Here is a 17,406-nt window from a genome sequence, read left to right as displayed (position 1 = left end):
TGATTTGTCTTATTGCATCATTCTTAATCAGAGATATTAAGGATTAAATTAATGCATTGGACGTGCAAGTTATCACTCTAAGATAGAGGGTTAAAACTTAAAACCATATTTAAAATTAATATTTCCTCCTATTCAGCTTATGTGTCTCATTTCCTTTTATGGTCAAGTTATCTTAATTGTCCCATTTCTATTTTTGGTATGGGTTTTTGACTTTTATGCCTAGCTTTATTCTATTTTCAATTATACCCTCCATTACCCATACTAATTTTCCCCCCTTACATTAAAAACCCATAATATCACTCTCTTTCCTACCTTAGACTCCCACTTTTGACTCTCCTTAAAATTCGTAAAAAGTCAAATGGGACTATTAAGGTGAATAGGAGGGAGTATGATAGAATTAGGGCCATTCCTGAGGGTAGTTTTGAGGTGTAACCGCCTAGGGTCTAGATTATGTAGGGGCCAAATTGAGTTAATCCTTATAATTAATAATTAGTATTTGCATAGGTAGCTTCTAGCATGGATCAAACTTGTTGTTTTAGGTTTCTCAGTTAAGCGCATGACTATTGAATTACACAGTTAGAGAAAAAATAACCGAAACTTTACTTATATAAAAGCTTTTTTTATTTTTCGCCTAGAACCCAAAAATTATAAAAACGACCACTTGATAGACTCATTTATTTACGGAGCATACATCTTGTAGTGGCCTTTAACAAATTTGTTTACCATGAACTAGACAGATTTTTTTTTTGAAAAAAAAGAATATTATAACGCAATTTATTTTATTTATATTAATGGCCAAGAATAGCATATACAAGCTCATACACTCACACTAAAGATATAATCGCACAAAAAGAAAATATTTTAAAAAAATATGTCAACTCAAACATTTTATTTCCGATTTTAAATTTCTTCAAAATAAAAAAAGTTCAGAAAAATGATCTTCAAATTTTAGCAATCACCATCAAAACCATAATAACACCAAACGAGAACTTATATTTTAGTGTAAATTATCAATCATATTCGGTGTAAACCGTTCATAAAAAATTATGGTCAAAATCTGAGGAAGGAAGAACAGCGACAACTCATATCTATAAAGATTTTTAGTGTAATACACATGAAAATTCACACAAGATTTTGTGATGTATTATGTCAAGCTCATCGGGCCATGCGATCCGGCATTAATGGAGGCATCATGGCTCCTTGTTGTTGTCTCTCCATATTACCATGCCATCCTGTAAACATAAAAAGTATTTAACAAAACAAATCAACACCATGGGTCAGGAAAGGAGAAAGTTAGGTAAAAATAAAATTTTAAATTTATGTGTGAAAATGATACTTACTTATTGTAACTGAAATAAGATTTGATTTTAATTATTTTTAAATTAGCTGAAAAACTTATTTTTAGCTAAAATTAGAAAATTGCCTTAAGATATTTATTGTTAAGTATTTGTATGTTGAAACACCTTTTCTCTAATAAATCATCAATGAGTAATTTTACTAGGCATTGACATTAATAAATACCTTATGCATTTGACTTGGCAGTTATAGAAAAAAAAATATTGGTAGTTAATTCAACAAGCCAATTAACTGGTCAACATTCAATTTTGTAATTTATATAATATTTTTGCTTTTCTAAACGATCTTTTATTTTCAAGTATTATGATTCATAATTAAAAAGTTGTACAAAACCTATTTTTATCAATATAATTGATGAAAATTGATTAATTATAAAGTTAAAATGATCCATATATTATTACTAGTATAGACTTGATCCACACAAAAACTATAATATTCATAAAATTACTAATTCTATCATTATTAATAATATTCAATAACATACATATGAAATTTCATAATAATTAAAGAAAAACACCAAGTAATAAGGATGTAAAAAATCATAAAATTATCAAAATATAAAAATATTTTTCAAATAGATTAATAAATGGTTAAATGAGAATCAAGCCTTTTCTTAGTAGGAATATAAATCGCTTTTCTCAAAAGAAATCAGTGATGGATCTTGGCCCACTAAGCCATATATTTTATTGTAATAACGCAAAAATTATAAGGGGACGAGCCCCAGGCCATTGAGACAAACACAAGTTTGATTTTTGCTGCCCTTTTTTCCAGTCCTCTCTTCTCTCTAACCTACATGTAATCAATATAATTATGATAATAATATTAAAAATACTAAAAAAAAATAAATGGTTAATATTACCTAGGGCAGGATCAAAGCCACGGTGTTAAAGCTCGCGATACTCTTGACTTAAGGCACAAGGCTCGCACCAAAAGTGAGTACAACAATCTTTACAATCATCTTGAGGCATACCATATTGTGCCTTCATCTTTGATATATATCCATTGACATGTTGTGAGTACCATTATTAGTGAATATAATGCTCCACTTACTCCACATGCTACCTCCATCAATTATTTAAGTATTAAAATTAATTTTTATAAATTTTTTTAAACAAATTATTTATTAAAATTAAAATTATTAAAAATAACCCATGTGATTCCACGTTGAAAAATTAGAACAAAGTTGACTAACATATATAAGTTTAATGATTTACTTTTTCTATTGTAAGTTGGTTTTAAAATGAAATCTCGTTAAATTTGATCTGTGCAGTTAGTTCTTTTCTTATGTGAGTCTTGTTGTTTACAAGTCAAATAACAAATTTATCAATTTAAGAGCAATAGAAAAAAATACAGTAAAATAATCAAAACTCGTTGTTACCATTTTTACACTTTAATGATTTCATTAGAACCTCCCCTAGTTTGGTATACTCTATCAAAATAAAGAAATTGCACTTTTTGACAGTAAATTAATTTTTTTTAACCTAACAACTTATTTATTTAATTTAAAAGGTAATTTTTTTAAAAAAAAAACTATAGACCATGTGTAGTAATACTTACATGATGAACCTTTATCAACAATTTCTGCTATGCGTCCGAAGGTGATGCATGGGCACTAGCAAGTCAAGAAATCTACATCATTTTCAAATTTATTATTAATTACTCCCTCAGTTTCCTTTTGTTTGTTCACTTTATTTTTTTACGTATTTTAATGTAAATTTAAACTTCGATATCTCATAGTACGCATAATAAATAATTATAAAAATTATATAATAAAATATTTTGCATCAAAATGAATCTAACAAGATCTCACATGAATATATTTTGTTTTGAATATATACTTCAAAAATCAAATTTAAACTTATTTCTCATAAAGTGGAAAAACTTAAAGTGAAAAAACAAAAAAAAAATAGAGGGAGTACATATTAATCATAATAGCAAATAAATTGTTAAATACTTATTGTTGTAAAGTTACAAATTAATTTATAATAATTGTAATTATGATAAAAGAAAAAGGAAATCGATAATAAATTAAAGACTCAGCTATATATATATATATATATATATATATATATATATATATATATATATATATATATATATATATATATATATATATATATATATATATATATATATATATATTTATTTATTTATTTATTTATTTATTTATTGGTCTTCTTTAGACTAAAGTTCTAAATTTAATTAAATATTTTAGAGTTATAACCATCACCTTAAATTTTTATTTTAGTTCAATTAATTTTTTGACATATGCTTACACATAATCCAAATGCATGACCATTAAAAGATACTCTCTTCATTTTCATATATTTTTCTCAAATAAAATTTACGAATTTTAGTGTCAAACTTTGACTACAATTTTTATCGATTTATAAGAAAAAAACATATTTATATGGGATCTTGTTAGATTCGTCTCAATATATACTTTTTAAATACCAACTTTAGAATTTTTAAAAACTCTCAATTACAACTATTTGATTTTAAATTCAGCATTATGATCCGCAAAAAAAGTAAATGAAAAAAACATTATAAATCAGAGAGTAATAATTAAAATTCTAATAACAATAATTTTTAAAATCAAACCTAATACTTTTTTAATAAATAATATTTACTTTACAATTAAGATTTATAATAAAAAGATTAAAAGTAGACTTATAAAGAGGAACATCATTGGAACAATCATAAAGACCAGTAGAAAACCCTGCAGGAGCGACTTGTGTTGGGGCAACATATGGAGGTGGGTTTGGCTCACCCATTGGAATTCCCATTGCAGGTTGTGGCTTCATAATTGATTAATTAAATTAAACTACTTAATTAACAATATAATTAGGTAAGAATAATTATATAATGATACAATGTGATATTAATCCAAAGACTTAATTAAGTTCCAATATTCAAGTATCCTGATAAATAGCATTTATATAGAAGAGTAACTTAGAATTATATAATATAATAATTTTAATTAAGTGTTGATTTTTCTATGGAGAATTTGTCTAGGTTTAGCTAATTCTTAGAGTACTTACCAAGCAAATAAATTTAATACTCATATTTATCATATATTGTAATATTAATTTGAGGGACACGTATTAAATTTGATATATATAGGAGAATATTTTTTTTAATTATTAGATGGTTATTTTGATGTGTTAGTTCAAAAAATCTATACTATACGCTCGCTACAAAAAAAATTAACTTTTGTGACATATATTTAGTGATATTGAAAAATATGTCATTAATTTATACTTTTGGTGTTATAATTGTTAGTTTTTATTTTTAGAAATATCACTAGATCCAATGTTTTGAAAATTTTTAGTATGCTTTTTTTTATTTTCCCGTTAAAGTGTCCAATAAATATCATTAAAGCCACTATATATACCGTTAGAAATTTAAAATAGTGACATTTAAATTATATATCACTAAATATATCCCACTAAAAGTGTATTATGTTGTAGCGGCTAGATATTCCTTTGAAATTGCTATTTTCTCTCATAATATATTTTTATCAATAGCAATTATAATATTTTAATGTTTAAATTTTTTTGCTTTAAATTTTTATTTAAGAATGATAAGCGATTTCATTGGATTAGACTTCTATAAAGTGGAATGTTTCTTTACCAAAAAAAAAAAAAGTACTTCTATTTTTTAACCTGAAGGATTGATTTGGTATTTGAAATGATAATAACAACAATCTTTAAAAATTTATGTCCATAATATAATGTATAAATTGTGAATTTATAACTAAAATATCAGACTGTCTTTTTAGTTATGGTGTAATACTACTTCCAAACAAGGCCTAGCTAGCTCAGTCAAAGTAGTACTAATTTTTAGGAATGTTCAATGCATATAAGTATACAATTCACTCTGTATTATTTATTTTTTGAATAAAAATAATGAAAAAGAAAATAAAATTGAAAAATAAGAATAAATAAAGTAAATGATAAAAGTAAGTGATTAAATAAAGAAAAAAAAAATGTGGGTCACGAGATTAAAAGAGGAGATTGTGACCATTGACAAAAAAAATAAAAGTGAATAATCAGTAGAATAAACTAAAATAAAAAAATTCCTAACTGAGAGGGGCAAAACGAGTATATGTGAAAAATGATTTCATTTAATAGTGCCAACTGTTTTGTTTTTAATTATTAATTAGGTATAATAAAAAAGATGAGAGCTAAGTGAAAATTTAAGAGAAAGACATTACTCAGGAAAATTGATACTTGGTAAAATTAAAAACAATCAAGACTGGACCAAACTTAAAGAAAAATAGTAATTGACTCAAATTAATGATTAAGAAAAATAGTAATGGACTCAAAATAATGATATGTTATAATATGAACATATTCCATGGATGATATTAGATATACATCAACGGAAAAGTAGGACGTTTAATGCTAATATTATATAATAGTAACAAAGTTTACTTTCTAAACTTTTATTTAAAAATATATTTTGTGATGAATTTTTTAGTTTAATGCTATTATATAATTTTTAAATAATTTTTAAACAATTTACAGTTTAAAATAATTCAAAATTACATTGATTATACTCCAAAAATTTTGCTACATTTACTATTCACACTATCCGATATACTTATTCATGATTAATATATTTAACTATATACAATAAATAATTATAAAAAATTAATATTAATAAAATCTGCACAACACGAATCAAATTAATTTAACTTGACTATGTTTTAACTTATAGATTAAGAATAAAATACAAATCAGATCAATTTATAAGCAGTGCCAAAAAGCAACCGTTGCAAAGTGTTAGGGACATAAATAAGCTCGTTTTGTATGAGACGGATCCATATAATAAGTTTATTACTCTAACTGATCAGCCTAATAGAGAAAATCTCACCATAAGACCGTTTCATTTAAGAATTTGTGAAAACAATTAGGAGACTATCCATATTGGATGTGAATTCAGCAGCCTTAGATTTGGGCCTTTTGGGCCGATTGAGCCAATTAATGCTTCGTGGCTTAATTGATGGGCCAATGTTTGGGCTTTCAAGCTCGGTGCAGGTTGTACATTTGAACCATTTGTGATCACCTTCAATCTACCCTACTAGCTCCATAAAGCAAGTCATAGACTCATGTGTTTCCATATGAAAAAATGTCATCATGATTGTCATTTATATTTCGCTCATAAAATTTATAATCAATATTTAGGAGGGTGAAAATATGACTAAAAAAAATCAAAAAGGTTTCAGGCAATGAAAATAAACGACGTACCCGTAACCCGTATAAAAAATGTAAAAACATTAAAATGAAAATCAATTTTTATTTAGTATTTTTTAAAAGAAATACAATCATACACCAATGCAAGTCAATGCTTAATACACTAGGAGATAACACAAATCAACAAACACAATACAACAATTGATTTCAAAAAGATGAATACATGGGAATGGTAGTTTCATTTAATCACCACCACCTCCGCCCCCACACCCTCCACCACCACAATTGCTGCCGCCGCCACCACTACCGCCACCACGACCATGCCAACGTTTTGGTGGTTTGAGATGATCAACACATCCAAATATAAACATAGAAATGATTGAAATTGACAAAAACACCAAACGAATTAACGCCAACATACAATCCATGCTTCCAATCATACCATGGAAGTATGGAACATGTTCATGATCATTCACAAAACCTAGTAACCTTGCCATTTGATCACCTTAATTTCTCCTTTTTCTTTAGTTTTCATGTGTGTTTTTTTGTTCAAACCTAGAGCATTGGAAAAGCCATAAGTAGGGCCATAGGGGTAAGTTCTTCAATGATCATGGTTGACTTAGTTGTTTAATGACACATATATTAAAAAATTGTGTATCATGGGCTAATTAAATAGTGGAATATTAAGAGAAAAAAATATCGACTATAAAGATGCTAGAGTTATATCCAAAAATAAAAATTAAGCGAATTCAATGTGATAGACTAACAAAGAAAATGAAACAAATTAAGCTAGACAGATTGAGTATAGCTGTAAGTTGTGGGTTGACTGGTTTTAAAAATTTTAAAAATCAAAGAGCTGGCAAATCTAATTTATAGATTAAATTATTAATTGATGGATTAGGATTTATGTGTTAGTTTGTTGGAAACAAGGTTAAGTCCATGGAAATTAGAAATTGTAATTGTAAGAACTCTATACACATGAGAAGAGAGCTGGAGAGCCGTTTCTGAGCGTAGTTTTGAGGTGTAATCACCTAAGGTCGAGCTTATGAAGGGGCCTAAATTGAGTTAATCCTTATAATTAAATTAGTATTTGCAGAAGTAGCATTTAGCATGAATTAAACTTACAGTATTAGGATTCTTAGTTGAGCGCATGACTAAGAATTTTTTTTTTAATTTTTCACCTAGGGCTCAAAATTGTCAGAAACAACACTAAAAAGAAGAAAGAATTGAAGAGAAAATTGACTTTTGTATGTGATGAAAATCGAAACTTTAATATAAGGTTGGAAAGTTAAATCTTCAACTACTCAATTAATCCAACTATAACAATATTTAAAGAAAATATGTTGGAAAGATATCTAAAGAAATGTCGTTATTCAAATATAAGTAATAGAAGTATAAAACAACACCAAATGTAAAATTTAAAGGACAATCCAAAATAAGATAAATGTAGCAAAATAAAAAATAGCAAAAAGAGTATCTTGTTAGGCTAATTACAATAATTATTTTACAAAATCATTTATAGACGGTCGATAAATTGATTATTGGAACACAAATAAAATAAAAATCAACAAACATCACAAAAGAAAAAATATGATGTACATACATACATCACTAAAGAAATGTTTGTCTATTTTATTTTGCTATAATTTTTTTTATGAAAATATTCCCACTACTTTTTTATATTCTTATTCATAAAAGTACATTTCAACTCTTATTTAATATCATCCACACAATTTAAATAATCCTATATAAAGAAAAATATATAATATTGTTAATATTATATATTATCAAACAATTTAATCTCATAATTGATTTTCCATTACACAGAAATTAGAAAATTGATATCTATCGAATCATGCCACCAGGCTCTTGAGGAGGCACAGTTGATGTAGGCCTTTGTTTCTCCATGTTACCTTTCCATCCTAGTAATGATTAACTTAGTAAGCATATCAAAAAACGAGTATGATCTTTTTTCTTTCTTTTCTTTTTTTTTTTTTTTTTTTTTTTTTTTTTTTGTAAAGAAGGCTACATATTATAAAATCAGGCTCTGACCTGATGGTTTGAGCATGATCAATTTAAGTTATTGTTTTTGACTTCCGCGGTTGTATTATACTGATTACATTTTTTTTATTACTGGTTACATTTTATTACTATATATGTCATAAAGTAATTTATAAATTGTCTTTTTACTTCTACTTTATTCTATATACTTTATTCTTACTTTATAGGTCATTAATTTTTACACTTTTGTTGTTATTTAAGGGAAAAAAATGCTCCCACTTATTCAGTTTAAGTGACTTATTTGACTTTTGACACTATTCATCAATCACGTTAAGATGTATTGTATTCTTATGCCTTGATTAGTTCACCTTAAAAACAATAAGTAATCAGTAAGAATAAGTTTTGATCAGTAGAAATCGGTTTTAATCATCAAAACTCAGTTACAACAAGTAATAATCGATTTTATTCAGTAAAACTCAGTTATAATTTATAACTAAAAAAATGGTTACAATTTATTAAAATCTGTTTCAATTAGTAAAAATTTGTTGCAATAAAAAATCGGGTTTGATAAGTAAAAATCAGGTGAACTAAACAGGGTTTAATCTATAAGTTATGAAATAGTCATTTGAAATCTTGTTTGATTCGTCTTAATATCAACTTATTATAATTTTTAATTATGTACAATTAAAGATATTAATGGTTAAAATGGTACATTAGCAAAAATGTCAAGTTAAATGAGATGCATATGGTGAATCTAAAGGAGCACTATTTTGTTTTTAACCAATTATTTATGCGTATGCCAAACTGAAATAGTGCAAGTACTATAGAACGGAGGTAGTATGTATGGAGAGAGATAGATGTATATTTGGAGGATAGAGTAGTAGTTACCAAGAGAAGGGTGGTAGCCACGGTGCTTAAGCTCACGGTACTCTTGAGCCAAGGCACAACAATGACAAAAGAAATGGGCGCAACAATCATCGCAAGTGCTCTTTGGAAACCCAAATAAGGCCTTCATCTTTGCGCGGTATGTGCATGTGTATAACCAGTGGAACCCAACAAATGTTGCAAGTATTAAATAAAATGTTCCAGCTGTACAACATGCTGGCTCATCCAAAATATATTAATAATTAGTGGCAGGTCTTCGAACGGAAGTTAGAAGGGCTTAAAGTTATTATTGAAATACAAATATACCGGAGGCTAAAATTTCAACTCTCAACCTCTTGATTAATACTATGGTCTTAATCACTATTAGAAAATATTTTGATTTTATAAAATGACCCAAAAATTTTCAGACGGCCAAGCTCATCAGCCATACTGAATATCTGTCATTGGACGTAATCGTACTATTCTATATCAGCTATTCTTGTGAGAGATCATCTCTCAAAGAGACTACGTCAAAACAAAAAGCCCATATTCTTATTTTTTCTTTAATTTGTATTAATTGGGCTATTTAGCCCATATATAATGTGTCTCTCGGAGATACCGTCTCCGACAACAATTTGTGATGCCCATAATTTTGTGGTGTTTAACTAGTAGCTTTTTGACCAATTTTTTAGTTGACTTTTAGCTTATTAATCTATCAAATAGTCAATAATTAAACAACTAATGTTACTAAACATATACTTCTATCTTCTTAACAGTTGGTTAGTTTATATACTTCATATAACTAGCAAAACAACTACCAAAAACAGTCAAAACTTCCTACTAGCTAGTCTAATAACTCAATTGAGTCGGTCAATAACTAATAATCAATTGTTAATTATACAATCCCTTTATAAATATTTTTGAACAAATAATGAGTTTTGCTCCAAGGTGTTATAATTTTGATAACATCCAGGTCAATTTTCATAATAAATATTATTAGAATACTAATAATTTGAAACAAAATTGACTATATAAAGTGGTTTTTTGATAAAACAATTATTCTACAAATCATTTAGTGAAAATTTGCCTAAAGCAATTAATTTCAAGGTAAAATTTGCCAATAATTTTGTATTTTTAAACACTTAATATATATATATATATATATATATATATATATATATATATATATATATATATATATATATATATATATATATATATATATATATATATATATATATATATATATATATTAGGTAATTTAATATTAAGCGATTTAGTATATTAAATACATTCAGAAACTCATGTCACGCTAAGTGTGTCTTTGTAAACTTACATACTGAGCCTTGATCGAGGATTTCTGCCATCCGGCCAAAGGAAACGCAGGGGCAACAAAATGTAAGGCAACCTACAACAATTTTGGTTTGTCATTTTATAGCATTATTATTATTATCATACAATTATGAAAGCCAAAATCAATTTTATAGCATTATATACGACAATTTTATAGCATTTTACCTTTTACCTTTTACCTTTTCTTGTTAAATTATTATTATATTAGATTTTTTTTATATTATAAATTTGAAAATATAATAATTTATTTTGGAATTTCTACAATATAAAAATATTTCTTGTCATTTCAAGGTATGTTTTTAAACAATTAAAATTTATAACTCGTAAATTCTCCAAAACTCCATTTTAAAATGATTTTTTTGTAAAATATAATTTGCGTCAAATATTCTAATCATTATTCGATTTTCCTACACTAACTTTCAACATAAATTGCTTCGGATATCAAAGTATCTATTGATAAAAATATTTTATAAGAATTGGCATTACAAAAATCAATGCTATATGAAAAAATTTTAATTAAAAATCCTAACATTGGGTATTTCAATTCTAACAATATTAATTTTGAGATATTATTTATTAATCTTAACTATTGGAGGGTTCTTATTTTAAAAATCTCAAAGTTAAACTTTTTAAAAATTTAGAAAGGAAATTTTACATAGACTAATAAAATAATATTATGTATTTAATTTTTTTTAGCTTTTATAGTGACCATGATCAATAAAATAGATGTTTTAAAATAAGATATCTCTAAAGTTGGAATTTATAATTAAATAAATTTGCCTAAATTTGTGAATTTTAAAATCATTTTTTCAAAAAGAAAATATCAATATATCATATTAGTCTAACATAAAACATATATAAAGTAAAGTCTATGCAAAAACAATATGAGAAAATAAAAATAGTGATTGTAATGACATTATAATTAAGCAATGCTTACAGCCTGAACAATCAGTGCAACAATCACAAAGGCCAGTAGTAAATTCACCAGTAGGTGTTTGATATTCCCCTTCCTTCATGATATTTAATAAGTGTATAAATTAGCAATATCAAAAATAAGGGATTTAAATATTATAATTGATAGGATATTATAAAAGCTCAGAAAATAGAGCAATAATGCAACATATATATAGTACTGGCTTGATGCTAAAAACACTATTGAATGGAAATATTAAAAAAATAAAATAAAGTCAGAGATATTATGTATTAAAAATATTTAAATTTGACAGTTTTATGTATAAATTAACTATGAAATTTTGGAAATAGTCAACAATATATATTATGTGATATATTACAGTAAAAATTATTGTGAATAATCCAACCTATTTTCAATTACTTGTCAATAATTTCACCTTTTGAAATTTTTTTAATAATCCAACTTTTGCTTTCAATTTGTTGCCAATGGACCCTTTAGAAAATGAACTGTTATATTAGATTTCCTCTCATGTTCTCTTTCTTTATAATAATCCAACTTATTTCCCATTACCTGCCAATAATCCCTCCTTTATAATTTTTTTAGTAATTCAACCTTTGTTTTCGTTTTGTTGTCAATGGACCCTTCAAAAAGCTAAATATTCAATTTCTCTTTGCAACTACTTTATAATAATCCAACATATTTTATCCATACATGTTAAGTCTCTTTTAATTTCTTTAATATATTTTCTCTTCAATTATTATTAAAAATTTCACAATTTTTAAAATACTCAATTTTACTTTTTGCCACTGATTTAAAGAGGAATTTTACTTTGAAGGGAATTTAAAAACTTACGACTATTATTAATTTTTTATAATTATATTTATTATAAAATTTTAACATGTAAATTTCAACTTGATAAAGATAATATATAACGGGTAGGGGGTACCCGACTCAATATATTTTGTGGCCCATGACCCAACCCGGTTAAAGCAGGTCGGGTACCAAGATCCGAATTATATTATTTTTTAAAAAAATTGATCCGCCATTTAGGATGTGGGTCAGCGAATCGGATCAAGCGGGTCAGATTTTTAAACACCCCTGGTTGATGGGATAATGTATGTAAAGACTATTACTCCCTCTTATTCACCACTAAAGTCCCATATTGGTTTTGCACGGATATCAAGAAATGCATTGGGGACCACTAATAGATGTAATTAGATAAAGTAAGGGTTATTTATTTACTTTAGTAAGGGTAAAATGGAAAAAAATCATTGCTAAAATAGGAAATGAGACATTAATGGTGAACTGACCTAATATAGAAATGGGATGTTAGTGCTAAATTAGAGGGAGTACTACTTATGCAATGATCAGTTTCATAAACTTGGGAAATAATAACAATTTCATTTAGCTTTTTGAATGGTGGCAACAAACAAAAAGCAAAGGTTGGATTGTTGAACAAAATTTTAAAGGTGGGATTATTGAACAAAATTCTAAAGGTGGGATTACTGACAGGTAATGTAAAATAAATTGGATTATTATAAAGAAGGAAGAAGATGAGTGATAACCTGATATAATAGGTCATTTTTTTGAATGGTCTATTGGCAACAAAGTGAAAACAAAAGTGGGATTATTAAAATTTTTTCAAAAGGTGGGATTATTGACATGTAAAAGAAAATAAGTTGGTTTATTCACAACAATTTTTCCTATATTATATTCTCTAATTTACTCAGTTTAAAAAATAAATGCTAGTCAAAGATACTTTATTGGTAGAGATAATGATCAAGATCAAATGTCATGTATTTTTTTTAACCAATAAAAGAGTTTCATTTTGTAGACTCTCCTTAGTTGTGACATTTGAAAATTTCCAAACTTTTTAGTATAATGTATAACATAAAGCTTATTTATATAGTACCATCAAAGGGTAAAAGAATATAGTGAAGTGAGATTTTATTTAAATCGTCTAATCAACAAACTTATATAATATTGTCTTTAATTTATCATGCATAACTCAAGATTTAAGTAATCAAAACCATCATCTTCATCATCATCATACCCAGTGTATTTTGTTCATAGAAAAACTATGATTAAGATTTAAAGAGAAAAAAAAAACGACAACTCACACTCATAAAGAAGAGTACGATCAAAATATGTCTCAGCTCAAAATGATTTAAATTGCAGAAATTAATTTATCTAATTACGTAAAAAGTAAATATAACAAGTACTCATGATGTGTTTTGTACGATGCGATATGGTTTTCGACTTTTGGTGTTACACGTTTTAAGAAAAAGAATATGATCAATAAGAAGAGCCACAAAAATTAAAATACTTGTCTGCTAAATGCAAAACATCCTGCATGTGCCTAGGAATTTAATCAAATTCTTTATAGGACACCAAGTTCCCAACTATATAATAACACGTTTGGTTTGAAAGTTGAAGCAAAGACACAAGTGAGTGACATACTAGCTAGTACTATGTGAGTTGTGGACACTTATAATAGCTGGTAAATGGTTAGGGACGAAATTATTGACCGATAAACCAGCTATTTAAGTTAGTTACGAAGATGTTGGAAAAATCAACTATTATATTTTTTTCGAGTTATTATTTTATTTTAAATCATAGTTTCGCATTTTAATTTCTATGTCTTTGATTTGATCCACTCTATTGTAACTATTTTTTAAATTAAGGTGTACAGAATATTTTTTCTGAGATTGTAAATTTACTATTGACAATGACATTTCCTCTTACAAGTATAACATATTATAATTATAATTATCTTCAAAAATTGTCATTAGTGTAAGTATATGTTCATTTAATGAATTGGTTAAAATTAAATTGTTTCATACTATCAACATATTTGAGTTAGATTTAGCAAGAGTAAAATTTATCTTAAGAGAATCGGATTTTGTTTAATTTGGAGCAAGTTTTGCGTTTTTGCACAAGATCATTGGAAATTGGAATCAAATCTCATCTTACCCACAAAGTCATTTATCTTTAATTTTTGTTAAGCTTCGTGATGTTAATTAATGAACCTTCACTATAATTACGAGTAATTATTAATAAAATCCCATCCATCATTTATCATTAATAAGTCCATTACACCATTTTATTCTTAGACATTCACTAAATACTTAATCTTAACATCATGATTATAGTGGAATAGTCGTATTTGTCTTTAAATAATGCAAAAACAATCAATTGATGTTGAAACTTGAAAAGAAATTAATTAGGTAATTAGCTCAAAATTATCATTTGCAAATTGCAATATGGAATGTGATGAGGAAAATGAAAGGGATATAATTGAATATAGATTAACTTTTGAAATTTAATTAGAAAATTATTTCTTTAATGAGAATAATTTTATAAGAAAATTATAGCTCATAAATTGCTACTCTTTTCGTCCTTTTCTTTTTTATTCCTTTCTTAAGCATTATCCAAATAATTTAATGTAGTACAAAATTACTTAAAGAGAAAAAATGTAGTACAAAATTACTTAAAAGAGAAAAAAAAATGTAATACAAAGTAAAAACGAAAGAAAAATATACTTTACATGTAAGTTACATGGTATAGTAATCTTATTAAAACACAAAACAATATATGTTGTGACAAGCCACAAATCTCATGTAGTTGGTGATGGCTTGATCATTCAAGCAATTGCATAAGATGTTGTGAGCCTTGATAAATGCAAGAAGGTGCCCCGAAGAGGCCTTGATAGGTGCGCGATCAAGTCAAGGGACCAAGGAGAACGTGGCTCGTTTGAGGCAGCACACGAGCGGGCGCAGAAGGCTCCTAAAGAGCCATGTCGAGCAGAGCTGCTCGGGTCAAGCAACGTGCAGCTCATCGTTAGTATGCGTATTCTGTTTTTGTTGCGGAAATGTTTGGGCTTTAAGCCATTGATCCTAGGGCTTCTAATATGTGCTAGGCTATATAAGAGAGCCTTAGAACATTACTAGAAGAAAGAAGAGAGGCAAATACATTACAGAAGTTAGGGCATTGACCATTAGAGTGTTTTCTTTGTATTAGTGCCATTTGTGGAGTTTCACCATTAAAGGTGAAACCTTTATGGGTTAAGGGTGAGCTCTTAACTATTGTAAGTTGAGTTATTAATGTAATTGGGATTATATTAATGATAAGATACTTTATTTGAGGAGGAGGTATCCATTGATACCTCATAAACACATTATGTTGCTTGTTTGATTGTCTCGAGTTTATTTTCTGTTTTTCACTCAACTTCTACTCATTAGTTCTATCATTGTTAAGTTTGAGCCATTCTCTTTCAATATATTATTATGATTCATACGATAAAATTTAGTATATATCTTAAGACTACAATCGTCTGACAAGAAATTCCATATATCATTAGTGGAAAAAACCTTATTTGCTGCGGTTTTGGCCCCAAGCAATAGTGATAGCAGCAAATGGCCTACTTTAAATGCTGCAATGCTGCGGTTAAAAACAGCAGCAAAAAAAGGCATTATTTGCTGCGGTCAACACAAAACTGCAGCAAATAAAGAGGAGTATTTGCTGCGGTCAACCCCAAAACCGCAGCAAATACTCCTCTTTATTTGCTGCGGTTTTGTGTTGACCGCAGCAAATACTTGGTATTTTTTTTCTTTTTTCGTTTTATACTAATAATAATCCAATAATAATGTACAATGTAATAACAATGATTAATCCAATAATAATCCAATGATAATCACAAATAATCACCAATAATCTCTTTGTAATAATAAACTCTCGATCATATATATAATATAATATTATGTACGTACACATATATATAATATACATTAAAGTTCTAAAAAATCTATACTAATTACAATTTATCAAGGACAATAATTAGCAAGATACGCGGCAATCTTGTCTTTTAATTCGCACATCTCTCCACTTCTCAGAGGGCGTGTTTCCCTTAAAATGTCGTATAAAACCTTTAATATAATATAAAATTAAAAGATTAATAAACATTAGATTTTACCAATAATAATAATTTAAGAATGTAACAAATACTTACGGCATCTATATTTTCGACTTCAAAATCCTTCACGGATTTTATAATATCGTCCATGTACTTCAGCGTGTAGTAGTCGCAATCAATGGAAGTAGAATGTTGTTGAAAGCACTAAGATAAAGTAAATGTTAGTGCCAATTAAAAAGCTTAAAAACGCATAAAATCGCAACTTAATACGTAATTTCTAGCATATGACTATGATTTTCAATTCTAACCACTTTAACACAATAATATATACCAAATAGTGTTGTGTGCCAAGTTTCGTGCAAAACAAACCAAGTTTGAGCTACTTTATGCTCAAAAGTGGCAAAAACGCTTAAAAACCGTTAAAATCGCAACTTAACACGTAATTTCTAGCATATGACTATAATTTTCAAGTCAAAAACACGAGGACGTTTTCCTAACTCATCCTCGACTCCCTCCATCATCTCATCAACACGATCCACATCCTCATCGACATTCTCTTCATCTGTCTCATACCCATCAACATGATGTACTACATCCTCATTGACATCGGCCACATTATTGACGTCCTCAACAACACTTTTCTCTATGTAAACTCCCTCCTCACCATGCCAAACCCAAACATGATATTGAGGCCTAAAACCACGTTGAAGTATGTGCTTCCTAAGGATATCAACACTATCTACCTTTGATAAATTGCCACAACTGACACATGGGCAATAAAACCCAACTCCCCCCGTCCTAACTTGATG

At 27.4% G+C, this 17,406-nt stretch overlaps 1 protein-coding gene and 1 pseudogene across 2 annotated transcripts; both read right to left on the bottom strand.

Moving 5' to 3' along the window:
- Window positions 1-900: 900 nt before the first annotated feature.
- LOC130802321 (cell number regulator 9-like) lies at window positions 901-4,160 on the bottom strand (annotated as a pseudogene).
- A 4,007-nt stretch (window positions 4,161-8,167) lies between these two features.
- Window positions 8,168-11,854, bottom strand: LOC130802320 (cell number regulator 9-like). Of its 2 annotated transcripts, XM_057666282.1 has the most exons (4): window positions 11,710-11,854; window positions 10,756-10,827; window positions 9,444-9,656; window positions 8,168-8,476 (listed from the first exon to the last, which is right to left on the bottom strand). In XM_057666282.1, exons 1-4 carry the CDS (start codon window positions 11,786-11,788, stop codon window positions 8,400-8,402), a joined length of 441 nt encoding a protein of 146 aa, XP_057522265.1. In that variant the 5' UTR covers window positions 11,789-11,854; the 3' UTR covers window positions 8,168-8,399. The 2 variants fall into 2 exon arrangements, with proteins under 2 accessions (XP_057522265.1, XP_057522264.1); XM_057666281.1 differs by lacking the exon at window positions 8,168-8,476 and having other exon boundaries at window positions 8,512-9,656.
- Between the last annotated feature and the right edge of the window lie 5,552 nt (window positions 11,855-17,406).

Source organism: Amaranthus tricolor, chromosome 16, assembly GCF_026212465.1.
Source record: "Amaranthus tricolor cultivar Red isolate AtriRed21 chromosome 16, ASM2621246v1, whole genome shotgun sequence".
Lineage (NCBI taxonomy): Eukaryota > Viridiplantae > Streptophyta > Magnoliopsida > Caryophyllales > Amaranthaceae > Amaranthus > Amaranthus tricolor.
The sequence above is the reverse complement of the archived record's forward strand: the minus strand, read 5'-3'. Positions and strand labels throughout refer to the sequence as shown.